Source organism: Protobothrops mucrosquamatus, unplaced genomic scaffold (assembly GCF_001527695.2).
Source record: "Protobothrops mucrosquamatus isolate PMUCROS unplaced genomic scaffold, P.Mucros_1.0 scaffold1116, whole genome shotgun sequence".
In the NCBI taxonomy this organism is placed as follows: domain Eukaryota; kingdom Metazoa; phylum Chordata; class Lepidosauria; order Squamata; family Viperidae; genus Protobothrops; species Protobothrops mucrosquamatus.
Genome location: NW_015387335.1, coordinates 70,329 through 97,960, shown reverse-complemented (window position 1 = coordinate 97,960; position 27,632 = coordinate 70,329). Strand labels below are relative to the sequence as shown.

The following is a 27,632-nucleotide window of genomic DNA, read 5'->3' as shown; positions in this document are numbered from 1 at the left end:
GACACCAGTAAAAGTCCACTTAAATACTAGTAAATCTACTCAACCAATGAGAAGCTGCAAATCCCAAGGAGCTGATAGAAAAACTGTGACGATCAATATATCAAGAAGTGACAGAGCCTCCCCTTCCCCTCCAGTTGATGGATTGGATAGGAAATAATAGGAATATTTCCATGTAGAATTGCCTTGTTTTATTCCAGGACAACAGAACTCAACCATGTAATAATAATAATAATAATAATAATAATAATAATAATAATAATAATAATAATAATAATAATAATAATAATAATAATAATAATAATAATAATAATAATGTTGTAAGGGATCTTGGAGGTCATCTAGTCCAACCCCCTGCTCAGGCAGGAAACTCTATACCAGTGATGGCGAACCTTTTAGAGACCGAGTGCCCAAACTGCAACCCAAAACCCACTTATGCATCGTCGGGTGCCAGGTGGGTGTGGCCCATTGGGGTGTGTGGCCCATTGGTGGGCGTGGCTGCGGTGGTAACAGCAGACTGGGTGGGACTAAAAAGTTCAATCAATCAATTCCAACTTTGCAAGATCTCTTTTTTCCTGCGAGAAGTTGAAATTGACTGATTGATTGAACCTTTTTTTTTGTACACGGTGGCAGAGGCCTAAAGCGAAAAGGTTTTATAAAACCCAGCTGAAAGCCTAGGACTGGGGCGACGGCGCACGTGCCCACAGAGAGGGCTCTGAGTGCTGCCTCTGGCACCCGTGCCATAGGTTTGCCACCAGTGCTCTATACCATTTCGGACAAATGGCTGTCCAGTCTCTTCTTAAAAACTTCCAGTGTTGGAGCATTCACCGCTTCTGGAGGCAGGTTGTTCCACTGATTAATTGTGATTAATTTGCTTCTGGAATCAAAACAAGGGCCTTCATGTCTGCAATTTAAGAGAGGTCTCAGAACCTAAGTATTTTGCTACCCCTTTTGAGATCACTGTTTGCACTTTTATTCTGTTCATCTTCCATCCATCCATTCATCCATCCATCCATACATCTATCTATAGATCCGTTGATCCATTGATCCATCGATCCATCCAGGATCCTTCGACTTTTCCTTTCTTTGCCTCTTTCTAATTTTTCTCCTTCCCTTTCTCTTTCTCTTCCCCCTTCCCCTTCCTCTCTTCCTTTCCTTTCCTTTCCTTTCCTTTCCTTTCCTTTCCTTTCACAAAGGCAGCAGACACATATTAATTTTTTTAGCACAAGCATACACCTCTACAAATAAAAATATCTTGTTATTCAATTTCAAAAACAAGGTACCTGTTAAGAGCGGTTGTATGAAGTACTCAAAAATCTCTTTCCTGTGTTTTGTGAGGCCATTTTGCCGTTTTGTGCAAAGTTTTCCTAGGTGTGCATTCTTCCTCCATGGGCACATGAAGACCACATTCTGCACATGAGTCCATACAGAATTTCCCCTAAAGCAGGGGTCTCCAAACTTGGCAACTTTAAGACTCCAACTCCCAGAATTCCCCAGCCAGCAAAGTCTTTTGCTTGGAGTTTTGCTTAACAAACTGGAAACTGAGATATTCTATTAAAATATTGAGATGTATTGCATTAAAGGACTGAAATTCCAAAGCTGGTATTTTTCCAGATGTTTTGGTTACAGTTCGCTGAACTCTGACCCTTCCATTGCACATTATTTCCCTCAACTAAAGCTAAAGTAAAATTTATATAGAAAATTAGTGTGTCAAACTGTGATTGCGGATTCCTGTCTTTGTTTTCCATCACTGGTCCATGTTTGGAAAATTTCTGGAGACTACGAATCTTTGACAAGACAGAAACCAAATATTTTTAAAGCCAAATAGGCTGAATTGCAGTGAAAACAAGGCATTGCACTCATTTGAAACCTATGAACCAGTCTTTGTGCAAAAGGCTTTTGCTCTGCCCATGCTCAGAGGCACCCCACCCTTCAGTCAAGTTGATGACACAATCTTTTCTTCCTTGAGCTGGACGTGAATCACCCTGGTACTTCAGAGATGTTTCAGGGCAGGACCAAATTCCACTTGGGAGGTCAATTTCATTTTTTTTTTTAAAAAAAGGAATAAATTACAGAGCAAACAATCGTGTGAAGAAAAGTCTGTATTTCAGAGAGAATAAAATACTAGGAAGCAGATATTTTTATGAACAGTTGCGCAAAAGCTTTAAACAATAGGATCACTGCAAATAATTCCTAAGAAATTCTGCATGAGTATAGTTCTCTTTTCCACGGAAAAGCAGAAAAGAGGCATTTCCAAACTAACATATGATATAACCAAAGGCCTAGTTCATTCATCCTGTTATCCTCATGATGTCCCTAAGTCAGATTTTGCTACACCATGACTGTGTTACACTACAACCATTACTATTTCCTAGGATAGAATATTTATTTGTTGGTTTTTATTCTCCCTTTATTACTTTAATAAGTAATTCAAAGAGGTGAATGTACCTCATACTCCTTCTTCCTCCTATTTTTCCCTACAACAACCCTATAAGGTAGGTTGGGCTGAGAGAGAGTGACTGGCCAAAAGCCTCCCAGCTGGCTTTCATGACTAAGGTGGGATTAGAACTCATAGTCTCCTGGTGATTGGCCCGAAGTTACCTAGCCAGTTTTCATGACTGAGGCGGGATTAGAACTCACAGTCTCCTGGTGATTGGCCCAAAATCACCCAGCCCGGTTTCATGCCTAAAGAGGGACTAGAACTCACAGTCTCCTGGTGATTGGCCCAAAGTCATACCCAACCGGCTTTCATGCTTAAGGAGGGACTAGAACTCACAGACTCCTGACGATTGGTCCAAAGTTACCCAACCAGCTAGACTATAACTCATTGTCTCCTGGTTTCTAGGGCAGCACCTCCACCACTGTACCAAACTGGCTCTTTATTTCATATGTTCATTGACTCATATATTGAAGCAATTTCTAAGCTGGCTACCTGAACAAGCCACGTTAATCCCAAAGCAATTTATTTCTTTATTTATTTTGTGTGGGAATAAACAGAGAATTCAGCAAATGTTTAGTAACACCGAGCAGGAAGTAATTCAAGGATGTGTGAAGTTCCCTTGGTCGCTTAATATACCTGAGTATATATGTATGAGAAAGGTTTGTGGTGGTGCTACAGGTATGTTGATTAGGAAAATAAATACAGGTATATAAATACAGGAGAGAAGCAACTTAGAACTAGGGAGAAACTTCCTGAGAGTTAGAACAATTAACCAATGGAACAACCTGCCTCCAGAAGCGGTGAATGCTCCAATACTGGAAGTTTTTAACAAGAGACTGGACAGCCATTTGTCTGAAATGGTATAAGGTTCCTGCCTGAGCAGGGGGTTGGACTCGATGACCTCCAAGGTCCCTTCCAACTTTATTATTATTATTATTATTATTATTATTATTATTATTATTATTATTATTATTATTATTATTATTATTATTATTATTATTATTATTATTATATATTTATGGAGATGGTGGCTGAAAGCCCAAGCGATTAAATCAAATATCTTAATTAGTCTTTTTTATACTTTCTTATGACCTGTACAATCAAAAAGAGTACACTAAAAAACAAAAATACAGGTAGTCCTCGACTTACCACAGTGCATTTAGTAACCAAAGTTACAGCGGCACTGAGAAAAGTGACTTATGACCGTTTTTCACACTTATGACCGTTGCAGCATCCTTGTGGGTCATGTGATCAAAATTCAGACACTTGGCAACTGACTCATATTTATGACAGTTGCAATGTCCAGGGGTCATGTGATCCCCTTCTATGTCCTTCTGACAAGCAAAGTCAGATTCATTTAACAACCATATCACTAACTTAACAACTGCAGTGATTCACTTAACAACTGTGGTAAGAAAGGTCGTAAAACGGGGCAAAATTCACTTAACAACTGTTTCACTTAGCAACAGAAATTTTGGGTTCAATTGTGGTCGTAAGTTGAGGTCTACCTGAAATTTGACCATAACCATCCCTTATTGGGAAAGCAAAAAACAAAACAAAACGACAATAGGACAATAAGATAACATATCTAATCAAAAGTTTTGCACAGTTGTATAACTGGATATATTTGGCCAGCTGATGCATGAAGGTGGAGTTAGCATCCCTTAAAAGATTATAAACACAAAAATTATTTGTGTGGCTGTTGCCTTTGGAAATGATTGGGGTGAGCAGAGCATGTTGTGGGGTACCATAGAAAGGGCACCGTATGGGTAGTCCTCAAATTCTGACCACAATTTTCTGTTGGTAAGTGAGACATTGGTTAAGTGAGTTTTCTCCCATTTTACGACCTCTATTGCCACCGTTGTTAAGTGAATCGCTGCAGCTGATAAGATAGTAACCCGGTTGTTAAGTGAATCTGGCTTTCCCACTGACTTTGCTTGGCAGAAGGTCGCAAAAGGGGATCACAGGACCCTGGTCATAAATATGACCCAGTTGCCAAGCATCTGATTTTTGATCACGTTACCATGGGGATGCTGCAAAGGTCGTAACTGTGAAAAATGGCCATCAGTCTCTTTCTTTAGTGCCATTGTAACTTTGAACGGTCACTAAATGAACTGTTGTAAATCAAGGACTACCTGTATAGAGACATGAGCGAGAGGTTCTATGAGGGCAAATCTCTGCAAATAAGGTGTTCTATGAAATCTTCCCGCCACAGCAGGCCCTGGAAAAGACCCATCTATATTTGCTTAAAAGATCAGATTGTATAAATCGTAGACGCATGGCACAATATAGGGAAACAAACCCATCAGGACAAGATTCAGCAGTCCATCTGCATTTAAAAGACCACGGCAAAGTCCACATTTTGGACAGAGGACCGCTGGTTTGAAAGAAGGGGTCAAAGAGGCCATCTAGGTCAAAAGTGAACAGCCCTCTCTCAACAGAGGGGGAGGGATCCGACATTGTCTATCTCCTGTCTACAACACAATCCTTTCAATAGTTCCAAGAAGGCTCCACACACATTTGCACCACTCAGATGACCCTGAGGACACAGATAAATCTCCAAGTGGCCTCAATGACTCTCTAAAAGAAGGCAAATGACCAGCTGTCTGCAAGGAGTATAAATCCTTCCATTCCCCACCATCCATTCAGAGCCGAAGAAGCTTCTTGGATGAGAAGCGAAACGTCTTCAGAGAAAAACAAGAAAGTCCAGTTGGCTTGTGAAAAAGCGCCTTTGGGATACCCTGCAGTAGAGGACTTGCAACTGTCTAATGTTTGGCAACAGAATTCAGGGGCATTGGTGATATCATGTTGACGATCTATGTCCTTGATTCTTTTACTATTGAATTTGGCCTTCTCTGGAGTTCATTGGCTGAAATATTCAGGAAAACAGCCAAGACTTCAACCTTCTCTATGCAGATTACTGTGCCAATGAGTTTGGTTCGACTCTATAGCCGAGGCATCAGGCTGTAGAGTCAAACATGATTCTAAATGGGGCCATTGGTTGTTTTTTTTTTGCAGACATTTCATTACCCATTTAGATAACATCATCAGCGCTAGAAAAGAGTGGGGAAATACAATTGGAATCTAATCCAAGTTTGAACCTTAATATTTGGCACATTAGTTTCAAGCCTCAGAATTGTGTTGAGGATGCATTTGGGGGTACCGAAAAAGGCCTAAGAAAATTCGATTGAATGGCTTTCAAGTCATCTAAATTTCATAATCCCTCAGATTCGTGTATGGGCCAAGTGAACGTTAGGAAGCTTGCATGACGCAAAAAGCAGCATAGATGTGATAACCTATCACAGACCAAGGTGGTTCTGGCAGTTGCCTGGGAAAATGAACAGTTGTGAGTGGGGAACTGTCAGAACAAGAAGGTGAATTTTTGTGCCTTGGTAAATCATTTACTAAAGATGGGGAGATGGAGGATGAGGAAGAAAGAAGAGGAGGAGGAGAGGAAGAAGAAAGAAGAAGAAAGAAGGAAGAGGAAGAGGAGGAGGAGAAGAAGAAAAGAAGAAGAAAGGAGAGGAAGAAGAAAGAAGAAAGAAGAAAGAAGAGGAAGAGGAGAAGAAGAAGAACAAAGAAAGGAGAAGAAAGAAGAAAAAGGGGTAGCGGGAGGAGAATGCTTGAATTGCTTATAACAGTGATGGCGAACATTTTAGAGACTGAGTGCCCAAACGGCAACCCAAAACCCACTTATGCATCGTCGAGTGCCGGGTGGGCATGGCCAATTGGGTGGGTGTGGCCAATTGGGTGGGCGTGGCTGCGGTGGTAACGGCAGACTGGGTGGGACTAAAAAGTTCAATCAATCAATTCCAACTTTGCAAGATCATTTTTTTCCCCACAAGAAGTTTAAACTGACTGATTGAACTTTTTTTTTTTTTGCACATGGCGGCGGAGGCCTAAAGCGAAAAGATTTTATAAAACCCAGCTGAAGGCCTAGGACTGGGGTGACGGCGTGCGTGCCCACAGAGAGGGCTCCGAGTGCCGCCTCTGGCACCCGTGCCGTAGGTTTGCCACCACTGGCTTATAAAGTCATACGGCCAGGATAAAAATCTAATCAATAAAGTGGGAAGCCTGTCGGATTGAACTAATGCTCAATAAGAGAAGCTAAATGTCAAAGTGCAAGATGGGTGTGTCAAGAAAACAGAACAGAACATTGTCTGCAAGAGGAATGGGATACACACACAGACACATGGACACACAGACACACATAGACACACACACACACACACACACATATATATATGAAATATTCGTGGGGATAAACAAAAGGACGTAATGAGGTATGTTGACATGGTTTGGTAATATAGAAGCAGGGGTTCTCAGCCATGGGTGAGGATGCTGGCTCGATCATTCTGGGAGTTGAAGTCCACACATCTTGAAGGTCCCCAGGTCCCAAGGTTGAGAAACCCTGATATGGAGAGTATAAATGAGGATTGAATTGCACAACCAATATTTGAGGACAAAATGAATTATGTTTGTTATGGATTGTAATTCACAAGAGTTTATGACATATTCAAGAGCTGGGTTTGCCAGTGGTGATAAGCAAATTACTTATCAGAAATTACTAGATAAACTGAGCACTTGAGCCAAATGTGGTAGAGATTTATTCTGGTTCACCTCCCGAGACGAATCCAATTAATCTAATTATAGTCTGAATTGGGGGTTCTGGGCCAGAACTCCAGAAGTTGCTAAAAGACAAGTAGTCCTTGACTTACAACCACAATTGAGCCCCAAAATTTCTGTTGCTAAGTGAGACATTTGTTAAGTGAGTTTTGCCCCATGTTATGACTTTTCTTGCCACAGTTGTTAAGTGAATCACTGCAGCTGTTAAATTAGTCACACGGTTGCTAAGTGAATCTGACTTCCCGACTGATTTTGCTTCTCAGAAGGTCGCAAAAGGTGATCACATGACCCCGGGACACTGCAATCATCATAAATGTGAGCCAGTTGCCAAGTGTCTGAATTTTGATCACGTGATCATGGGCGATGTTGCAACGGTCATAAGTGTGAAAAATAATCATAAGTCCCTTTTTTCGGCGCCATTGTAACTTCAAACGGTCGCTAAATGAACTGCTGTAAGTCGAGGCCTACCTGTAGAACGCCCAACAGTCCAAGCAGGTATGGTCAGTGATGAGGAAATGGAGTTCAGTAACTCTTGCAGGTTGCCATTTCTCTCATTTTATATGCATTGTAATACTTATCTGTACTTGGTGTTTTTTTTTTGCTTCCATTTATAGCCTGTCCTTGATCTATTGATTTTATGAAATTGTTGCCAAGTCTTGCGTTGCCTGTTGATTTCCAGAGGGAAATTGCAGGATACTCCTTTAAGATTTGGATGAGGTTGGATTATGGTGGCGGGACTCATAGGGGGATTGACTTCCTGTGATTGTGCATCTTGTTTCTTAAACCTGTGGATTATTTTATTTATTATTCTGAGGGTTTTGTTTGTAGGGCAAACAACTTCAACTCTTCTCCAAAGCACCTGAAGGCAGGACAAGAAGCAATGGATGGAAACTAATCAAGGAGAGAACCAACCTAGAACTAAGGAGAAATTTCCTGACAGTCCGAAAAATTAATCAGTGGAACCACTTGCCTCCAGAAGTTGTGGGTGCTCCATCATTGGAGGCTTTTAAGAAGAGACTGGACAATCCATTTGTCTGAAATGGTATAGGGTTTCCTGCCTGAGCAGGGGGTTGGACTAGAAGACCTCCAAGGTCCCTTCCAACTCTACTTTTCTGTTATTCTGTTAATTTATAGCTTGCCTTTCCTGCTGGTAGCCTGTCAAGCACTCCTTCCTCCAATTTTTCCTCCCAACAACAACCCTGTGAGGAAGCTTGTGTAGAGACAACAGCTGGCCCAGTGTTTCAAAGCTGAGATGAGTCTTGCAGCTGGTGTTATTCTCATTGTTACGCCTGCAAATGAAAGAGATCTGATGAGCCCTATGGGGAAAGTATACTGGATCTCCCGTCCCTTTGCCAATTGACTCCCCAACCTAAGTGATCCGAGCAGGGGGAAGAGAGAGGACAGAAAAAAGGAGGATAGATTTACAGAATGCAAGGAGAGCGAAGGGGAGAAACACTTGACAAGGAGATGGTGGACTGCCTTGGTTTACTTCGCTAACCTACTTTGGCCTGGCCAGCATCTAAACTAAGATTTCCTGTAAGCACCAATGCCTTGCTAAAGTTGAGCTGCGCTTCAAAGACAGGTCGGGCAGATTTTTGGGGGGGCATCAGCTCAATAGTGGCTCGACATTGCCTTCTCTCCAGAGGCAGCTTGTTCCCCCCCCTCCGCAACTAAGCCACGCTTCGTTTTAACCAGGTTTGTTGGGTAAGCGGCCGGGTGGACGCCTTGCGCTCCGTCCCAAAGTTCCCAAGCAAAGTGCACTACTTAAGCAACCTAGAACTAAGGAGAAATTTCCTAACCGTGAGAATAATTAACCAGTGGAATGGCTCGCCTTCGGAAGTTGTGGGCGCTCCATCACTGGAGGCTTTTAAGAAGAGACTGGACAGCCACTTGCCTGGAATGGTATAAGGTCTCCTGCCTGAGCAGGGGGTTGGACTAGAAGGCCTCCAAGGTCCCTTCCAGTGGTGGTGGTGGTGGTGGTGGTGGTGGTGGTGATGATGATGATGATGATGATACCACCATTTGTCTGAAATGGTAAAAGTTTTCTCCCTGAGCAGCGGGGACCTCCAAGATCCCTTCCGGTGATGATGATGATGATACCATTTGTCTGAAATGGTATAGGGTTTCCTGCCTGAGCAGGGGGTTGGATTAGAAGACCCCCCAAGCTCCCTTCCAGCTCTGTTATTCTGAAGCACAGGACGGCTCGGGCGTCAAATACGAAATCCCCCATTTCTGCCCCCTCCCAAAGCATGAGGGCTGCAAAGAGAGGTGGGCTTGAGCGCGACCCCCAGCGCACCCATCTTTCCCAAGCCGTCGGACCCCCCTCGGCCATCTTCCACGGGAAGGACTCCCACCCCACCCCACCTTCCTCTGCTCTTCCACCGCAAGCGGGCCATCCCCGCCCCGCAGAGCTTTGCAGGGCAAAGTAGCGGGACGCCGGCCCCGGGGAAGGCACTTTTCAACGGGAGCCTTGAAGCACCTGCCCATTCCCGCTAGAGGTGGACTTCGGGCCGGGCGCTGACGTCACTCCTCGCCCTTACCTGCTCGCTCGTCGGTGCTAGCGAGCCCCGAGGAAGCCTCGACGCGCCTCCCGCGGCGGCAGCAGCAGCAGTAACAGCAGCAGCAGCAGCAGCAGCAGCAGCTCTGTGCTGGGCTTCGCGCTAATCGCTTGCAGAATCCCGGATCACTTTGCTCTCGCCTGCTCCGCTCCGCTCCCGCCGCGATGTCGCTCCTGCTGGAGGCGGTGGGCTTCCTCCTCAGCACCGTCGGCTGGGCGCTGCTGGCCGTCACCCTCTTCAACAGCTACTGGAGGGTCTCCAGCGTCTCCGGCAACGTCATCACCACCTCCACCATCTTCGAGAACCTGTGGCAGAGCTGCGCCACCGACTCCACCGGCGTCTACAACTGCTGGGAGTTCCAGTCTCTGCTCGAACTGCCCGGTGAGCGGCGGGAGGCGAGATCCGGAGGGTGGTGGGAGCCTGGCCCCCGGGAATGGGGGGGGGGAGGGCTGGCGACCCCTCCTCCCACCCCGGGGGATGATCGCCCTGGGGAAGAGGTCGGGGAAGGATGGGCGTTGTAGTCCTGCGCTCCCCAAGGCCGTCGGGGTGGAAAGGGACCCGCGGATCGCTTGCCCGGATCCTGATTGAGCAGGGGGTTGGACTAGAAGACCTCCAAGGTCCCTTCCAGCTCTGTTATTCTGTTAATTGATCTTTCCCAGCCATCGATTCGAGCGAGCAAGGTGCATCGGTGCCGTTCCCGCGCCCGGAGCCCTATCGAGGGATCCAGGTTGATTCCCAGATCTTGAGCCGGCTTTTGGGAGTCTGTTGGGGAAACTCCCTCGGTAGCTCCCTCGGTTCCCGGACTGGCCCTTCCAGAGACTTGGGACCACAATACCCATCGTTCTGTGGCTGCAAGAGTTTGTCGTCCTGGCCCCCCGAGGGGTGGGGCGGGGAGGGGTCCGCGCTGTTGGGTTGAGCGGGCTCCGGCTCTCTTTGCACCCCATTCAAACTGCGTCTCTTCCCCGCTGTACCCCAGTTGTGCCGACTGGGGAATTCTGGGAATTGAGGTTCACACATCTTTAAAGGTGTTTTTTTTTTCAAATTTGAAAAACACTGCCTAGACATGCAGCTAACGGGTACCACCTTCCTGACTTCGATGACCACTACATAAACCATAGTCCGTCTCCTGCAAATCTCTTGCAATCAACCGTAGAAACAGTCTTTTAACCACTCAATTGAATGCGACCAATTCAGAGCGTGCCACTTTATTTCATTGCAAACCTGAGGATTCTCCTCGAGTCTTTCTGTTAAGATTTACTTACTACTGCCGTACTTCCCTCCTGCCCTTTATTCTGCTCAACAGGCAGAAATTCAGCAACGGTTTTTGCTGGGGGACCCAAAAGGAAATTCCCCTTCCATGCCTAATACTGATCCATTTGTGCAGACATATTTCTTTGGTCAATCCAGAGAGAAGGACGTTTTGTTTTTATTTTATTATTTATTTATTTATTTGGTGAAGAGTTCCTTTCCCGTGCCAACTCAAACTTCTAAATCAGGCGAGGATTTCTAAGGGCTAAAAAACAGAAATAGCTTTTTCCCGCGGCTGCGAGCAAATCCGTACATCCCTCCGCGTATTTCCCACAGAGCCAGCAGGGGGCAGCAAGGAGCAATTATCTGACCGTCGATAGAAAAATAATAATAATAATAATTCAGATTAGATTAACTGTAAACCTATTTTTTTGGCTATAATAGCAGTTCTCGGTGCCAGCCAAGGCTATATTTTAGGCAGTGTGCACATCGATATCCTGGTAAGTTGTTTGCGGAACCAATCGCAGAGGTTCAAAAAGGCTGTGAGGTAAAGTTGTGAAACTCTCATCCGCTGTTGCCAACTTCACAGCAAAGATGGCCTGCCCTTTGCAACTTTGCATGGGCAATTAGTTTGCAGCTGTCGCACAAATGCGGGAAAAAATGTGGTTGGTTTGGTTTCTCCTTAGTGTGTTGTTTGAACTTAGCCAGTCTGGTTTGTAAACCATAGTTAATAATAATAATAGTAAAGTTGGAAGGGACCTTGGAGGTCATCTAGTCCAACCCCCTGCTCAGGCAGGAAACCCTATACCAGTGGTTCTCAACCTGTGGGTCGGGACCCCATTTGGGGTCGATTGACCATTTCACGGGGGTCGCCAAGCAAGGCTGTCCGCCATTTTTTTTGTCCGCCATTTTTTCCCCCTTTTCCGGCGGGTGCCTTACCTCCCTTGGGCTGGGCCAGCTGGTGGTCGGCCTGCTCCGTCTCTGCCGCTTGCCAGCTACGCCTCGGCCGGCGCAGGGGGCGGAACCACGCATGTGCGGCGCTCCTGGGCAGGGAAAGTCCTCGATTTACGTCCGGTTGGGTAGTCCTCGACTTACGACCAGTTTAGTCCTCGACTTACGACCGGTTTAGTCCTCGACTTACGACCGGTTGGAGTCGCGGCATTAAAAAGGTTGAGAACCACTGCCCTATACCATTTTGGACAAATGGCTGTCCAGTTTCTCCAGTTTGTGCCTTAGCATCTTGTGTGAAGCCAGCACACCACGATCAAGCCATCGGTGGCTAACTACAGGATGTCCTCGATTTACGGCCACAGTTGAGCCCAAATTTTTGTTGCTGAGACAGTTAAGTGAGTTTTGCCTCATTTTACAAACTTGATGTTAAGTGAATGGCTGCGGCTGTTGCATGAGTAACACGGTTGTTAAGTAATTCTGTCTTCCCCGTTGACTTCGCTTGTTAGCAGGTTGATCACCTGACTCCGGGATACTGCAACCGTCATAAAGATGAGTTAGTTCCCAAGCATCTGAATTTTGCTCGTAGGACCATAGGGATGCTGCAATGGTCATAAGTGTGAAAAATGGTCATGTCCCTTTTTTCGGGTGCCGTTGTAGCTTCGAATGGTCATTAAATGAACTGTTGTAAGTCAAGGACTACATGTATGGTAAAGGCATCCAGAGAATAAGTAGCCAATTGTGCAGTGTGAATGCCATTGTCATGACTAGAAGACCTCCTCCAACTCTGTTATTCTGATAATTTATTATGCATTAATTATCAAAATAGGCAGGTAAAATGTTCAGAGGATTATTAGAAAGCTGACTGGTGTGAGAACCAGGGTTAATATGGACTAACCCAGGAAAAACCTATTTGCAAAAAAAGTCTCTTTTGACGTCATTAGAGGAGGAGAGCCAGATTAGTCTCTAGTTGTAAAAAGTCAAGGAGTTCAGGAAGCACCTTTTTTATACTCTGGATAGTCCTCGCCTTACAACAGTTCATTTAGTGACTGTCAAAGTTACGACAATACTGAAAAAAGGGACTTAGGAATGTTTTTCACGCTTACGTCCGTTGCAGCATCCCTAGGGACATGTGATCAAAATTCACCCGCTTGGCAACTGGCTCGTATTTATGACGGTTGCAGTGTCCTCCAAGGTCATGTGATCAACTTTTGTGACCTTCTGACAAAGAAGGTCAATGGGGAAGCCGGATTTGCTTCACAATCATGTCCCTAACTTGACAACTGCAGCGATTCACTTAACGACGGTGGTAAGAATGGTCGTAAAGTGGGGCAAAAATCCCTTAACAAGTGTTTCACTTAGTAACAGCAATTTTGGGCTCTGTTGTGGTTGTGAATCCAGGACTACCTCTAATATATTTTATGAAAAGGCAAACGTTTTTGTGAGATGCGGCTTCGTTAAATACAGAGAGTGTCTAGTCTTTGCAAAAGGGAAAAGTGTTACCTGACTCTTTCTGGTCTTTAAAGTTGTGACCCAAGATATGTTTGTGTGTCTAAGTTTGTAGCCTGAAGGTTCAAACTGGTAGAAGTAGTCCTCGAGTTACAACAGTTTGCTTAGCGTCTGCTCAAAGCTACAATGGCATTGAAAAAAGTGACTAATGACCATTTTTCACACTTTCACACACCCGTTACAGCATCCCCAAAGTCACGTGATCAAAATTCGGACGCTTGGCAACTGGCTCATATTTATGACGGTTGCAGTGTCCCAGGCTCATGCGATCTTCTGACAAGCAAAGTCAATGGGGGAGCCAGATTCATTTAACAGCCGTGTTGCTAACTGCAGCGATTCGCTTAACGACTGGCAAGAAAGGTTGTAAAATGAGCCAAAACTCACTTAACAACCGTCTCACTTAGCAGCGGAAATGTTGGGCTCAAGTCGAGGACCACCTGTACGGTAGCGCCTCATCCTGCGACAGTTTTGTTGAGAAATCTTAGGATTTCTTCTTTGCTCCTGTTCAAGGTCTCTTTCAAAGCATTGCTCCGTTGCGTGGATGAAAATGGCCGCCATTTGCCCGTCTCTGAGAAGAATTTGCGACGGGGAAGGGAAGACATTGGACGGGGTGAGGCTGAGACGATTCAGCCTAGGACAGAAGATGGAACACTTGGCCTCAGACCTTCCCCTGTTCAAAGTACAGCTGGGGTGGAAGCAAAGGAAACAGCCCCGTTTCTCCTTGCTTCCTGGTTAATATTTGTTGCTACGCCTCTGCCAACACAACAGGCCTTTTGTGGGATTTTCTTCTGCCACAAAGAGGAAGGACCAAAGCTGAAATGACGAGGTGATCTCCGAGGATAAAAGATCAAGAGAAAAACAATCGACCAGAAATGTGTCAGTTTTTCCCTCCTCACTTTTCGTCACCTTCCAAGTTCCCAGAGATGCCTTCACTTCTTAGGGTGGTACATGTTAGGGATCTTTGTAACCAGACAACCCATGAATGCTGGCTTTGTCACCTGGAAGGACAATGAAGGGGTCTTCCCGCCTAAAGAGCTGGGAGAGAGGAGCTGATTGCCGTGTCAAGTCTAACATTACCTAACTGTAGCATTTGTGAGATGATTCCGGGTCCAGAGAGCAGTTTGGTCTAGTGCAGGGGTAGGCAACCTTGGCTCTTTTATGACTTGTGGACTTCAACTCCCAGAATTCCTGAGCCAGACATGCTGGCTCAGGAATTCTGGGAGTTGAAGTCCACGAGTCATAAAAAAGCCAAGGTTGCCTACCCCTGGTCTAGTGGTTAAGGCTAGAAAGCAGGAGACTGTGAATACAAATCCCCCCTTAGCCATGAAATTCGGTTGGGTGACTTTGGGCTAATCACCAGGAGACTGGGAGTTCTAGTCTCATCTTAGTCACAAAAGTCAGTTAGGTGACTTTGGGCCAATCACCTGGAGACTGTGAGTTCTATCCCACCTTAGTCATGAAATTTGGTTGGGTGACTTTGGGTTAATCACCAGGAAACTGGGAGTTCTAGTTCCGTCGTAGACACAAAAGCCATCTGGATGACTTTGGGCTAGTCCTTCTCATTCAGTCCAGCTCACCTCACAGGGGTTGTTGTTGTGGGGGAAAGAGGGGGAGTCTTTGATATGTATGCTGGCTTGAGTTATTTGTAAACTAATGAAGGTGGGATAAATCAAACAAACAATAAACAAAATTTTTCTTCTCCTTCTTTTGTGACTGTGGCAGCTAATACTATGTTTCTCTATAGCCATTTCCCTCAAGTTAGTGTCCTGCCAATATGCTGGAAGTCTCATTTTCCCAAGCCAATGGGAATTTGGACAGGTGAGATCTCCATGTTGGGAGGGTTTCAGGCGGTGGTGGCTAGCTGGCTGCATGCTTGTTTATTTTTTAAGAAACTAGAATTTGGGGTCAAATGCATGAGCTAGCCCTTTGTCCAGGGATTGCTGTGGGGTCAATCTAATCTGTTGCTACACAGGATCTTATTTTGTTCTGGGTGAAAGAAAAGAGACTGTCAGTGCAGGCTGAGACCATTGACAGAAGAAAACAAACAGGGCATATTTTTCGGAGGGCGGGAGTTTATTTGCTCAGCAGATAAGTCAAAGATGTTATCAACATTGACCTAAAGATAACTCTTTATAAAAATAAACATTTGGTTTGGACACATGGGCAATGAATTCTTTTGGCAGGAACCAAGGTTTTTCCTCCATTTGCGGTTAGCTTCAATCTGCAATAAACTCTACCGAAGCTGCAATAAACTCTACCGGGCCTGGTTTGTTGTCCCTTAATCTAAAACCAGCCAGTCATCTTGAAATGTAAATGTTTGTCTCAGCACTTAGTTGAGTGAACCGTGGTTGAATCAGCCAACTCGTTCTGCTATTATATCTGCTTATACAGGCAGTCCTTGACTTAACAGCCATTCGTTTCGCAACTGTTCAAAGTTACGGTACTTAAATTTGAGCCAGCCAGTGTGCTGCAGCTGTCAAAAAAGCCAACACAGTCCTGGGCTGCATTAACAAAGGGATAGAATCAAGTTCATGTGAAGTGTTAATATCACTCTATAAAGCCTTAGTAAGGCCACACTTGGAATACTGCATCCAGTTTTGGTCGCCACAATGTAAAAAAGATGTTGAGACTCTAGAAAGAGTGCAGAGAAGAGCGACAAAGGTGATTAGGGGACTGGAGGCAAAAACAAATGAAGAACGGTTGCTGGAATTGGCTATGTCTAGTTTAACGAAGAGAAGGACGAGGGGTGACATGATAGCAGTGTTTCAATATCTCAGGGGTTGCCACCAAGAAGAGGGAGTCAAGCTATTCTCCAAACCACCTGAAGGCAGGACAAGAAGCAACAGATGGAAACTAATCAAGGAGAGAAGCAACCTAGAACCAAGGAAAATATTCCTGACAGTTGGAACAATTAATCAGTGGAACAACCTGCCTCCAGAAGTTTTGGGTGCTCCACCACTGGAAGTTTTAAGAAGAGACTGGACAACTATTTGTCTGAAATGGAATAGGGTTTCCTGCCTGAGCAGGGGTTGGACTAAAGCAGAAGTCCCCAACCTTTTGGGCACCAGGGACCGGTTAAGTGGAGAGAGGTTTTTCCACAGACTGGAGGGTGCGTGGTTTTGTGTGCTGCCTGCATCCCGCAATGGGGCTTTGCTTGTTCGTGCGGCCTGATTGCTGGCATGCTGTGGCCCGGTACCGGTCCATGGACCGGGGGTTGGGGACCCCTGGAGTAAAGGACTTCCAAGGTCCCTTCCAACTGTGTTACTGTGTTATTCTATTACAATGGCACTGAATAAAGTGACATAACTAGACTTCGCACTTATGATTGTCATGACATCCCTAGGGGGACAAGTTGTCAAGACTGAGAAACACTGGTTTAGAAGGTGTGTGACTCTGAAATCAAAATGGCTGGCTGGGGAATTCTGGGAATTGAAGTCCACATGTCTTAAAGCCGATAGGTTTGAAAAACACTGATTGAACTTTTGGGAAGTTAATTATGAATAAATATTCATGTAACCCTGATTACATTTAGTATATAAAATAATAATTAATTAATTGTAATAATTAAACTTCTGTGCATTCCTACCTCTTTTTTTATCATTTGCTTATATGTACAGGCAGTCCTTGACTTACAACAGTTCATTTAGTGACGGTTCAAACTTGCAACCCCCCCTGAAAAAAGTAACTTATGACCATTTTTAACACTTACGACTGTTGCAGCCTCTCCGTGGTCATGTGATTTACATTCGGGTGTTTGACAACTGACTCACATTTATGTGATTTACATTTGGATGCTTGACAACTGACTCACATTTATGACAGTTGCAGTGTCCCAGAGTCACGTGATCCACTTTTGTGACCTTCTGAAAAGCAAAGTGAATGGGGAAACCAGATTCACTTAACAACCGTGTTACTAATTTAAGAACCGCAGTGATTCACTTAGCAAATGGGGCGAGAAAAGTCATATAAAGTGGGGCAAACCTCGCTTTAAAAAAAAAATCTCACTTAGCAACTTAAATTTTGGGCTCAATTGCGGTCATAAATTGAGGACCGCCTGTATAAAATAAAAAAATATATTATTTTTTTAAGAAGGCAGTGGAGAAGACAGCCGTACTCATTATTTTTGTTTTTTGTCTCCCCTCCAGCGTATCTGCAAGCTTCGCGGGCCCTCATGATCACCGCATTGGTCCTGGGTTTCTTAGCCATTGTGAGCAGCATGGTGGGCCTACAGTGTACCAAAGTGGGTGAAAACAATCCCAACGCGAAAGCCAAGATGGCGGTTGTTGGAGGCAGCTTGTTCATCCTGGCTGGTAAGCGGGGACAAAGTTTCTTTCTGCACTTGTCTCTCTGACTCTTCTCGTTGGGTGGGATTATGAAAATACAAGCAGTTCTCGACTTACGACCACAATCAACCATGGTGGCGCAGTGGTTAGAATGCACTACTACAGGCTAATTCTGCTGACTGACTGCAGTTCGATTCTCACCGGCTCAAGGTTGATTCGGCCTTCCATCCTTCTGAGATGGGTAAAATGAGTGCCCAGATTGTTGGGGGGCCATAGGCTGACTCTGTAAACCAATTAGAGCGGGCTGTAAAGCACTATGAAGCGGTATATAAGTCTAAGGGCTATTGCTACTGCCCGCCCTCCCTCCCTCCCTTTTCATTCCTTCCTTCTCCCCCTCCCAGGGGTTAGAATGCAGTATTGCAGGCAAATTCTGCCCACTGCCAACAGTTCAATTCTGATCAGCTCAAGGTTGACTCGGCCTTCCATCCTTTCGAGGTTGGTAAAATGAGGACCCAGATTGTTAGGGGCAATAAGCTGACTCTGTAAACCTCTTAGAGAGGGCTGTAAAGCACTGTGAAGCGGTATATAAATCTAAGGGCTATTGCTGTTGCTATTGAGCCCACAAATTCTATTGCTAAGCAAGACAGTTGTTAAGTGAATTGTGCCTCATTTTACGACCTTTTTGCCCACGTAGTTAAGCAGATCACTGCAGTTGTTAAGGTTATCTGACTTTCCCTATTGAATTTTCTTGCTGGAAGCTAGCTGGGAAGGTTATGAATGATGATTTTTTTTTTGCATCCAGTTTTGCTTACCCTATTATAAAAAATGTTAAGACTTTGGAAAGAGTACAGAGAAGAGCAACAAAGATGATCAGGGGGCTGGAGGCTAAAACACGTGAAGAACAGTTGCAGGAATTGGGTATGTCTAATTTAATGAAAAGAAGGACTAGGGGTGACATGACAGCAATGTTCCAATATTTGAGAGGCTGCCACAAAGCAGAGGGGGTCAACTTATTTTCCAAAGCACCAGAGGGCAGGACAAGAAACAATGGATGGAAATTAATCAAGGAGAGAAGCAACCTAGAACTAAGAAGAAATTTCTTAACAGTAAGAACAATTTAACCAGTGTAACAGCTTGCCTTCAGAAATTGTGGGTGCTCCATCACTGGAGGCTTTTAAGAAGAGTTTGGACTCCCACTTGTCAGAAATGCTATGGTCTCCTGCATGAGCAGGGGGTTGGACTAGACGACCTCCAAAGTCCCTTCCAACTCTCTTATTCTGTTATTCTGATTGTCGTAAACACATGCCAGTTGCCAGGCGACCAAATTTTGATCAGATGACATCACATGAGGATGCTGCAATGATCGTAAGTGTGAAAAAAGGCCATAACCCACTTTTGTCAGTGGTGTTGTAACTTCAAATGGTCACTAAATGAACTGTTGTAAGTCAAGGACTACCTACCTGTATTCCTTTTGTTCTATTTCTGAGGAACCACCCCTCATAGCTAGTAAGGTATAGTGCTGAACCTACAGGACAGAGACCCATGTTCAAATCCATTGTCAGTTACGGAAATCTACCTCACAGGGTCGCTGTGTGGAAATCCCCCGTGTAAGTGCCCTAGAGCTTGAATTCAATCTATGTCCCATATATATGGAAGTTTCAAAATCATCAAACTGAGAAGCGGGTGACAATATGCCCCAAACAGTTTAAACTTTAAAAAGAATTCCATTAAATCAACATAAGAATAGTTCTTCCGTCGGATGCTGGCGTTGCCATTTACAGGTCGTCCTTGACGTACGACCAAACTGAATCCATTGCTAAGCGAGACACTAGTTAAGTGAATTTTGCCCCACTTCACTACCTTTCTTGCCACAGTTGTTGTGAATCGCTGCAATTGTTAAGTTAGTAACAGGGTTGTGAAATGAATCTGGCTCCGCCATTGACTTTGCTTTGTTAGGCGGTCACAAAAGGGGATCACATAACTCCAGGACTCTGCGACTGTCATCAATCCGTCAATTGCCAAGTGTCCGAATTTTGATCACGTGACCATGGGGAATGACACAACCGTCATAAAAGAGTCATATAGTCACCATTTTCAGTGCCGTTGTAACTTTGAAGGGCCACTAAAGAAATGGTTGTAAATCAAGGACTATATGTACAAGGTTACAAGGATACTCTACTAACATTTTCACTTTAAAAAACCCATTGAGGAGAAACATTTAGCCATTGATGATAGGAAACATGGATTTGATGTTTTCTCAATAATAACAACAACAACAATAATAATAATAGTTGGAAGGGATCTTGGAGGTCATCTAGTCCAACCCCCTGCTCAGGCAGGAAGCCCTATACCAGGGGTAGGCAACCTTGGCTCTTTTATGACTTGTGGACTTCAACTCCCAGAATTCCTGAGCCAGCATAGTTGAAGTCCACGAGTCATAAAAGAGCCAAGGTTGCCTACCCCTGCCCTATACCATATCAGACAAATGGCTGTCCAGTCCCTTCTTAAAAACTTCCAGCGTTGGAGCATTCACAGCTTCTTCACAGCTTCATTGCCACAGTGCTACTTATGGTTCTTTATTACCTGATTCAATTTGTATATTATTTGATTCCATTTGTATAGCTGCACATTTGTGAGTCTTCTTCCAAATGAAGGCATTGTCCTTCTCTCTAGATGATCCCTTGGCCCTCCAGTTATTGAGTTTCCAAAAAAGCAAATCCTGTCAATCCACTCAAGGATTCACCCCAAAGCTGTTTCTCACCCCAAATGTCCTTTTTTCTCCCTCCCTATTCAGGTCTGTGCGGGATGGTGACTGTTTCATGGTACGCCTTCAATATCACCCGGGATTTTTTTAACCCGCTCTTTGTTGGGACAAAGTAAGTATCCAACACCTGGGTCCAAGGTTGAAAAAAGAAAATGGCAGGATGGACCATTGATTGATTTATGTTTTATATTTTATTTATATCCCGCCTTTGAGCGGCCTGGTGACCTAGTGGTGAAAATGCTGGCCTCCCACTCGGAAAGTTGAGAGGTCAATCCTAGGTAGTGGCAGATGTTTCTTTCCTAGGGTGCCAAGAAAAGAATATCTACTGTGAACTCCAGAGGCGTCAGGAAGGGCATCCGGCCAGTAAATGCTCAACTCCAACCAATCACCCCAGCTCTACCCCAAATTAAGGGATTACAGAGTCGTAAAAAGGGAGCTTTATTTATATCCTACCTTTATTATTTTTTATAAATAACTCAAGGCAGCGAACATATCTAATACACCTTCCTCCTGCTATTTTTCTATAGTTGGTGTCTTAATGAGCCCAAAATGAGGGTTTTTAACAATTTCTTGCTCCTACTGCAGAAGATTGAAACAGATTCTTTTTTTTCTTATGGGATAGAACAATTAAGATATTGCCTCTGGATCTCAAGTTAAGTTCCTACTTAAAGATGTTGTTTGCTAGGCGACTTTAGAATAGAACACAATAGCAGATTTGGAAGGGACCTTGGAGGTCTTCTAGTTGGACAAATGGTTGTCCATTTGTTCCAGACAAATGGTTGTCCAATCTCTTCTTAAAAACCTCCAGTGTTGGAGCATTCACAACTTCTGGAGGGAGAAGTTGTTCCACTGGTTAATTGTTCTGTCTGTCAGGAAATTTCTCCTTAGTTCTAGGTTGCTTAGTTTCCATCCATCTTGTCCTGCCTTCAGGTGCTTTGGAGAATAGCTTGACTCCCTCTTCTTTGTGGTAACCCCTGAGATATTGGAGCACTGCTATCATGTCACCCCCAGTCCTTCTTTTTGTTATAGACATACCTAATTCCAGCAACTATTCTTTATATGTTTTAGCCTCCAGTTCCCTAATCATCTTTGTTGCTCTTCTCTGCACTCTTTCTAGAGCCTCAACATCTTTTTTACATCGTGGTGACCAAAACTGGATGCAGTATTCCAAGTGTGGCCTTACCAAGGCATTATAAAGCGATATTAACGCTCCACGTGATCTTGATTCTATCCTTCTGTTAATGCAGCCAAGAACTGTGTTGGATTTTTTTGGGCAGCTGCAGCACACGGCTGGCTCATATTTAAGTGATTGTCCACTAGGACTCCGAGATCCCAGGACTTTGAGCCAGTTCTTAGGACTCAGTCCACCCTTCTTGGATAGAGACATCTTAAAACCCTTCCATAGATCCACAAAAGTGAAATGACAATGCATCAATCAATCAATCAATCAATCAACCAACCAATCAATTATATTCCTTTGCTTATTTAGATACGAAATTGGACCTGCTCTTTATCTAGGCTGGAGTGCCTCCTTGCTGGTGATGATCGGAGGCTGCTTTCTGTTCAGTTCCTGTCGGACCAACTCATCCCAGGACAACAGGTGAGAGCCAAGCTGACATGCCAAATACAGGTAGTTCTTGACTTATGACCCAAATTGAGCCCCAAAAGTCTGTTGTTAAGTGAGGTTTGCCCCAATTTACCACCTTTTTTTGCCACAGTTGTTAAGTGAATCACTGCAGTTGTTAAGTTAGTAACACGGTTGTTAAGCGAACCTGGCTTCCCCATTAACTTTGCTTGTCAGAAGATTGCAGAAGGTGAATCACATGACCCTGGATACTGCAACTGCCATAAATAGGAGTCAGTTGCTGAGCATCTGAATTTTGATCACGTGACCATGGGGATGCTGCAATGGTCGTAAATGTGAAAAATGGTCAAAAGTCACTTTTTTCAGTGCTGTTATAACTTTGAACGGTCCCTTAAAGAACTGTTGTAAGATTTCAGAATAGAATGGAATGGAATGGAATGGAATGGAATAGAATAGAATAGAAGTAGGTCAGTGATGGCAAACTTTTTAGGGACCGAGTGCAAACTGCAACCCAAAACCCACTTATGTATTGTTGGGTGCCGGGTGGGCGTGGCCCATTGGGTGGGCGTGGCTTTGGTGGTAACGGCAGACTGGGTGGGACTAAAAAGTTCAATCAATCAATTCCAACTTTGCGAGATCTTTTTTTTTCCGCGAGAAGTTGAAATTGATTGATTGATTGAACCTTTTTTTTTTTTTTTGCACACGGCGGCGGCGACCTAAAGCAAAAAGGTTTTATAAAACCCAGCTGAAGGCCTAGGACTGGGGCAATGGCACGCGTGCCCACAGAGAGGCCTCTGAGTGCCACCTGTGGCACGCGTGCCATAGGTTCGCCACCACGGGAATAGGTCTTTGTCTCTGGCTTCAAGAATTGGGGAATAAATGTCGCCACAGCCCTATTTTCTGAAATCTTATTGAATCCAAACACTGACATCTCCCTCTTCTGCTCTTAGCTACACATACCCCTACAAAGCTCCAAAGAGTGGCATGCCGGTTCCCAGCACCTCAGTCTCTCGTCCCCGTAGAGAGTCCAATGCTAGCAGTAATGGCCAATATGGTAAGAATGCCTATGTCTAATCCGGCAAAGGGTGGAAGATGACATCCCTTCAGGTTGGATGCTTTGCTGGCAATGCAGAATACCAAAGACTCTTCCAAAGATGACACATACCAAGGGAGAACCTTGTTTATCCTTCGGTTTGGACTTTCTTACGTTGTGAGGATGCTCTGAACCAAGAGGTGGACTGAAGGCATGTTTCTGGATCTGATCCTGGCCAATGCCACATTGGGCAAAGTTATTTATTGCCAAGAAGTGTAGATGGACTTTTAATATATATATATGTATTGGTATAGGTATCAGCAAGGATGGAGATTGCTTCTCAGATTTTTGAGGTCTCTTGTTCAGAATAATTGATGTTGCCTACAACCGGGTCTGAAACTCAAGTTAAATCACCTCCTGTGGTTTGTCACTCAAGGGGACATGAATGTATGTGTGAAACAACTGATCCATGCTTGGAGGACATCGAAACTGGAGGCCTACTCATAGTTAAAAATGCTGGGATATCCCTAATAGAGTGGAGATTTACTTCCCAATTGGGTTTTTAGGTTTCCCTCCAGTCAACACTCCTATCTGCTGGAGATGCTAAATTTTGTGTGAATGTGTGTGAAACCTTTTTAAGGGAAAATGGAGGTTTAACCATTGGATCAAATGATATTGTTATTACGATTGCCTTAAAAAAACTCCTCAGCACTGAAGCCAAAGTATCCAGGAAGGCCTTAAATTTTGAAAAAGCATGCCATGTTCACAACCCTAGCCAACTTTACGTTGCGTGGACTTCAACTCCCAGAATTGCTGGCTGGAGAATTCTGGGAGTTGGAGTCCATACATCTTCAAGTTGCCAAGGTTGAGACGCATTGGACTACGGCTTATTCTGATTTGTTGTCTTCTCTGAATTGACTGTCTTGGGTTGGATGGCTTCAACCTATGGATATTCTGGTCACTCACCTTTCCCCAAAGCCATGTTCAGGAGGGAGTTTAGCAGCTGGCCACCTGCTTCTTCCATGCATCTAGAAAGCTAGTTTTGAGATCTTTAAAAAAAATGGACCTGGATAATTGGTTTCCTCAGGAAGGAAATTAAGATACAGCCAACCAAAAGAGGGAATCCTTCCCATTTTGAGATCTGACGGACCTTCAAGCATCTTCATGGGCTTTGGTTTAGAGCAGTGTTTCTCAACCCTTGCAACTTAAGACATGGGGGCTTGCAATCCCAGAATTCCCTTCCCAGAGGGATTCTGGGAATTGAAGTCTACCCATCCTCAAGTTGTAGAGGTTGAGAAACACTGGCTTAGAGGATTGATTCTTTAGATCAGGGGTGTCAAACTCAAATTTCACTGAGGGCCGCATCAGCATTGCGGTTGCCCTGGGGGGCCGGGTGGATGTGGCCAGAGTGAGTGCAGCCTACTGGATGGGCGTGGATAAAGTGGGTGTGGCCTACTTGGTGGGCATGACCAGTTCTACATCATTCGCGTCAAGGGTGCCTATGGGGGCCTGGGCAGGAGTGGGACAGATCTGAGGGTCTTTTGTAGAAGGGGGTAGGACCGGGGCAAATGCCAAGGCATGGTCCACCGGGGCAAGTGCCAAGATGGCCACCACAAAATTGTACATTGTCTCCCAGCTGGCCTGGGTCAGGGCCAAGGCAGTGGGGGCCGTTCCCTCACTGTTTCCAGGACGGCTTCGCGGGCCACATGAAACCACTTCGCGGGCCGCATCCGGCCCCCGGGCCTTGTGTTTGACATGTCTGCTTTTGATTACTATGCATAAGGAAGTTAAGAAGGAAGCCGAACAGGAATTTTAGCAGCACCTTTTTTTATTTTGGGGCTAAGTATTGATCAAATGGAGGCGCTGAGCAAATAGTGACTTGGCTTCCTTCCTACCCGCCCAAGAATTGGAGTGACAGATTCATGGACATGAGGACATTTTGAATTGTGTTGCGTCTTGGAACCACAAACTTTGGCTTCCTTGCTGCTGAGGAGTACAACTCAAGTGTATTGTGATATATTTTTTAAAAAAGAAAGAAGTAAACCTGTCTGTGACCTGTTTTATATAAAAAGACACTGTTTGCAACCACGGTTGTCGTCTTTGGAATTTCAACAGGAAAAGTCGAAAAGGGTAGAGTGGGAGGGGAGTCCGCAGATACATGAGGTAAGTGATCTAACCGGCTGGGGTTGCACAGCGCAGCGATCCCCAAACTTGGCTGCTTGGCAGCCCAGCTGGGGAAAGGGGAGAGGAACTGGGCCTCATGAGCAGTGGCCTGGCATGCACATATGCATGCCAGCCTGCTGCTCGTGCAAGTGGAGCTGCGTGCGTGGGTGCACGCTGGCCCGCCTCTCATGTGGCCCGATTCCAAACAGTAGTGGGCCGTGGGTTGGGGACCCCTGGCGTAGCGGAGCACACATGCATTTCAACCTTACCTCTGGTTCGAGCCCAGCCGTATCACATTTATAGCACTTAGACTTCTATACCGCTTCACAGAGCTTTACAGCCCTCTCTAAGCGGTTTACAGTCAGCCTCTTGCTCCCAAAAATCTGGGTCCTAATTTTATCGGAAGGAAGGTAGGCTGAGTCAGCCTTGAGCCGGTCAGGATCGAACTTCTGGCAGTGAGCAAAATCAGCCTGCAATATTCACCACTGTGCCACCATGGCTCCTATTTATAGCAATAGCATTGCCTCCAATAATCTGGGTCCTCATTTCAGTCCCCAGAAGGATGGAAGGCTGAGTCAACCTTGAACCGGTGAGAATCAAACGCCTGGCTGTGGGCAGAGTTAACCTACAATACTGCATTCTAACCACTGCGCCACCATGGCTCTTAATCCAGCATTCCGTAACAGTATCTTACTAAATCACAGTTTACGTGTGCTTCTCGTTCACACGTAAACTGTTCTGTTTCAGGATTTGAACTAGGAGTGGCAAAACCCAAGTTCTAATCTACCATTAGCCAGAGAAGACCTCTGGCTGGCTTTAGATCGGTCACATTGGACCGGTCTGTCCAATCTATACTTGGTTGTTAGGGGGGAGAAAATCAGAAAGAGGGACTGTGCTGGGCATAGCCTTGAATTCTGCAACACAAGAGACCATGTAAATCTACATTCTAAACAGAGGCATAGAATCAAGATCACGTGAGGTATTAGTACTGCTTTATAAAACCCTAGTAAGACCACACCTGGAATACTGCAACCAATTTTGATCACCATATGAAAAAAAAAAAGATGTTGAGAGTTTGGAAAAAGTTCAGAGAAGAAGAACTAAGATGATCAAAGGCTTGGAGACTAAAACATACGAAGAACGGCTGCAGGACTTGGGTTTGGTTAGTCTAAAGGAAAGAAGAAATAGGGGAGACATGATAGCAGTATTCCGGTATTTGAGGGGCTGCCACAAAGAAGAGGGGATCACGTTATTCACTAAAGCACCAGAGGGCAGAACAAGAAACAATGGCTGGAAACTGATCAAAGAGAGAAGCAACCTGGAATTAAGGAGAAACTTCCTGACAGTGAGGACAATTAACTAATAGAACAGATTGCCCCCAGAAATCATGATGCTCCATCACTGGAGATTTTTAAAAAGAGACTAGACAGTCACTTGTCTGAGATGGTATAGGTCAGGGGTAGGCAACCTTGGCTCTTTTATAACTTGTGGACTTCAACTCCCAGAATTCCTGAGCCAGCCATGCTGGCTCAGGAATTCTGGGAGTTGAAGTCCATGAGTCATAAAAGAGCCAAGATTGCCTACCCCTGGTATAGGTTATCCTTTGAGTAGGGGGTTGGACTAGAAGACCTCCAAGGTCCTTTCCAACTCTGTTATTCTATTCTATTCTATTCTATTCTATTCTATTCTATTCTATTCTATTCTATTCTATTCTATTCTATTCTATTCTATTCTATTCTATTCTACATGTTTTCCTTGACTTAGGACCATACTTGGAGCCAACATTGCTAAGCAAGATAGTTGCTAAGAGAGTCGTGCCTGACTTGCCCATGGTTGTTAAGTGAATCACACGGTTAAGCAAAACCAACTTCCCCCATTGACTTTACTGGCCAAAAGCAGGCTGGGAAAGTTGCAGATGAGGGCCACATAATCCCAGGAGGCTGCAATTGTCATAAATACATGCTGGTGGCCAAATGTATGTATTTTGGATCATGTGAACGTGGGGAAGTTGCAAGAGCTGTGTGAGGATTAGAGGTACATCACTTGTTTCCATGCCATTGTAACTTTGAACGGTCGCTAAACAAATGGTTGTAAGTTGGGGATTATATCTAATAAATAGGGAGGCAACTTTGGTATACCTTTCAGCAAGGCAGGCTCTGTTTCCAGATCTCCCACTTGCAGAACACCTAGAAAGACTAGAAGCCAGCATCCACCAGCCTTCATAGCTGATCTTCTACTAGTCCTCAAGAAGGAAAATAAATTAAATCACAGCCGGCAGGTTAGTGCCATCCCGGGGCTTTCTTTTCAGGTGACATAAAGGCATGCCAGGGGTTGTGAAAATTGGCAAAAAAACTACCTCAAGAGAAAATAAGTCTGCATTCGTACATTTTTTTTCTTTTAAATACTTGTGTTATGCCATTCCTGTGTTACATGATAGAGAAGGAACCCTGGGGCAAGGTTTCCCCCTGTACCAGCGTA

The 27,632-nt window shown here is 44.7% G+C and overlaps 1 protein-coding gene across 1 annotated transcript; it reads left to right on the top strand.

Moving 5' to 3' along the window:
* The first annotated feature begins 9,702 nt into the window (after nt 1-9,702).
* Nucleotides 9,703-23,791, top strand: CLDN15 (claudin 15). Its single transcript, XM_015820310.1, has 5 exons — nt 9,703-10,002; nt 17,472-17,636; nt 20,404-20,485; nt 21,863-21,973; nt 22,909-23,791. Exons 1-5 carry the CDS (start codon nt 9,786-9,788, stop codon nt 23,030-23,032), a joined length of 699 nt encoding a protein of 232 aa, XP_015675796.1. The 5' UTR covers nt 9,703-9,785; the 3' UTR covers nt 23,033-23,791.
* The last annotated feature ends 3,841 nt before the right edge of the window (nt 23,792-27,632 follow it).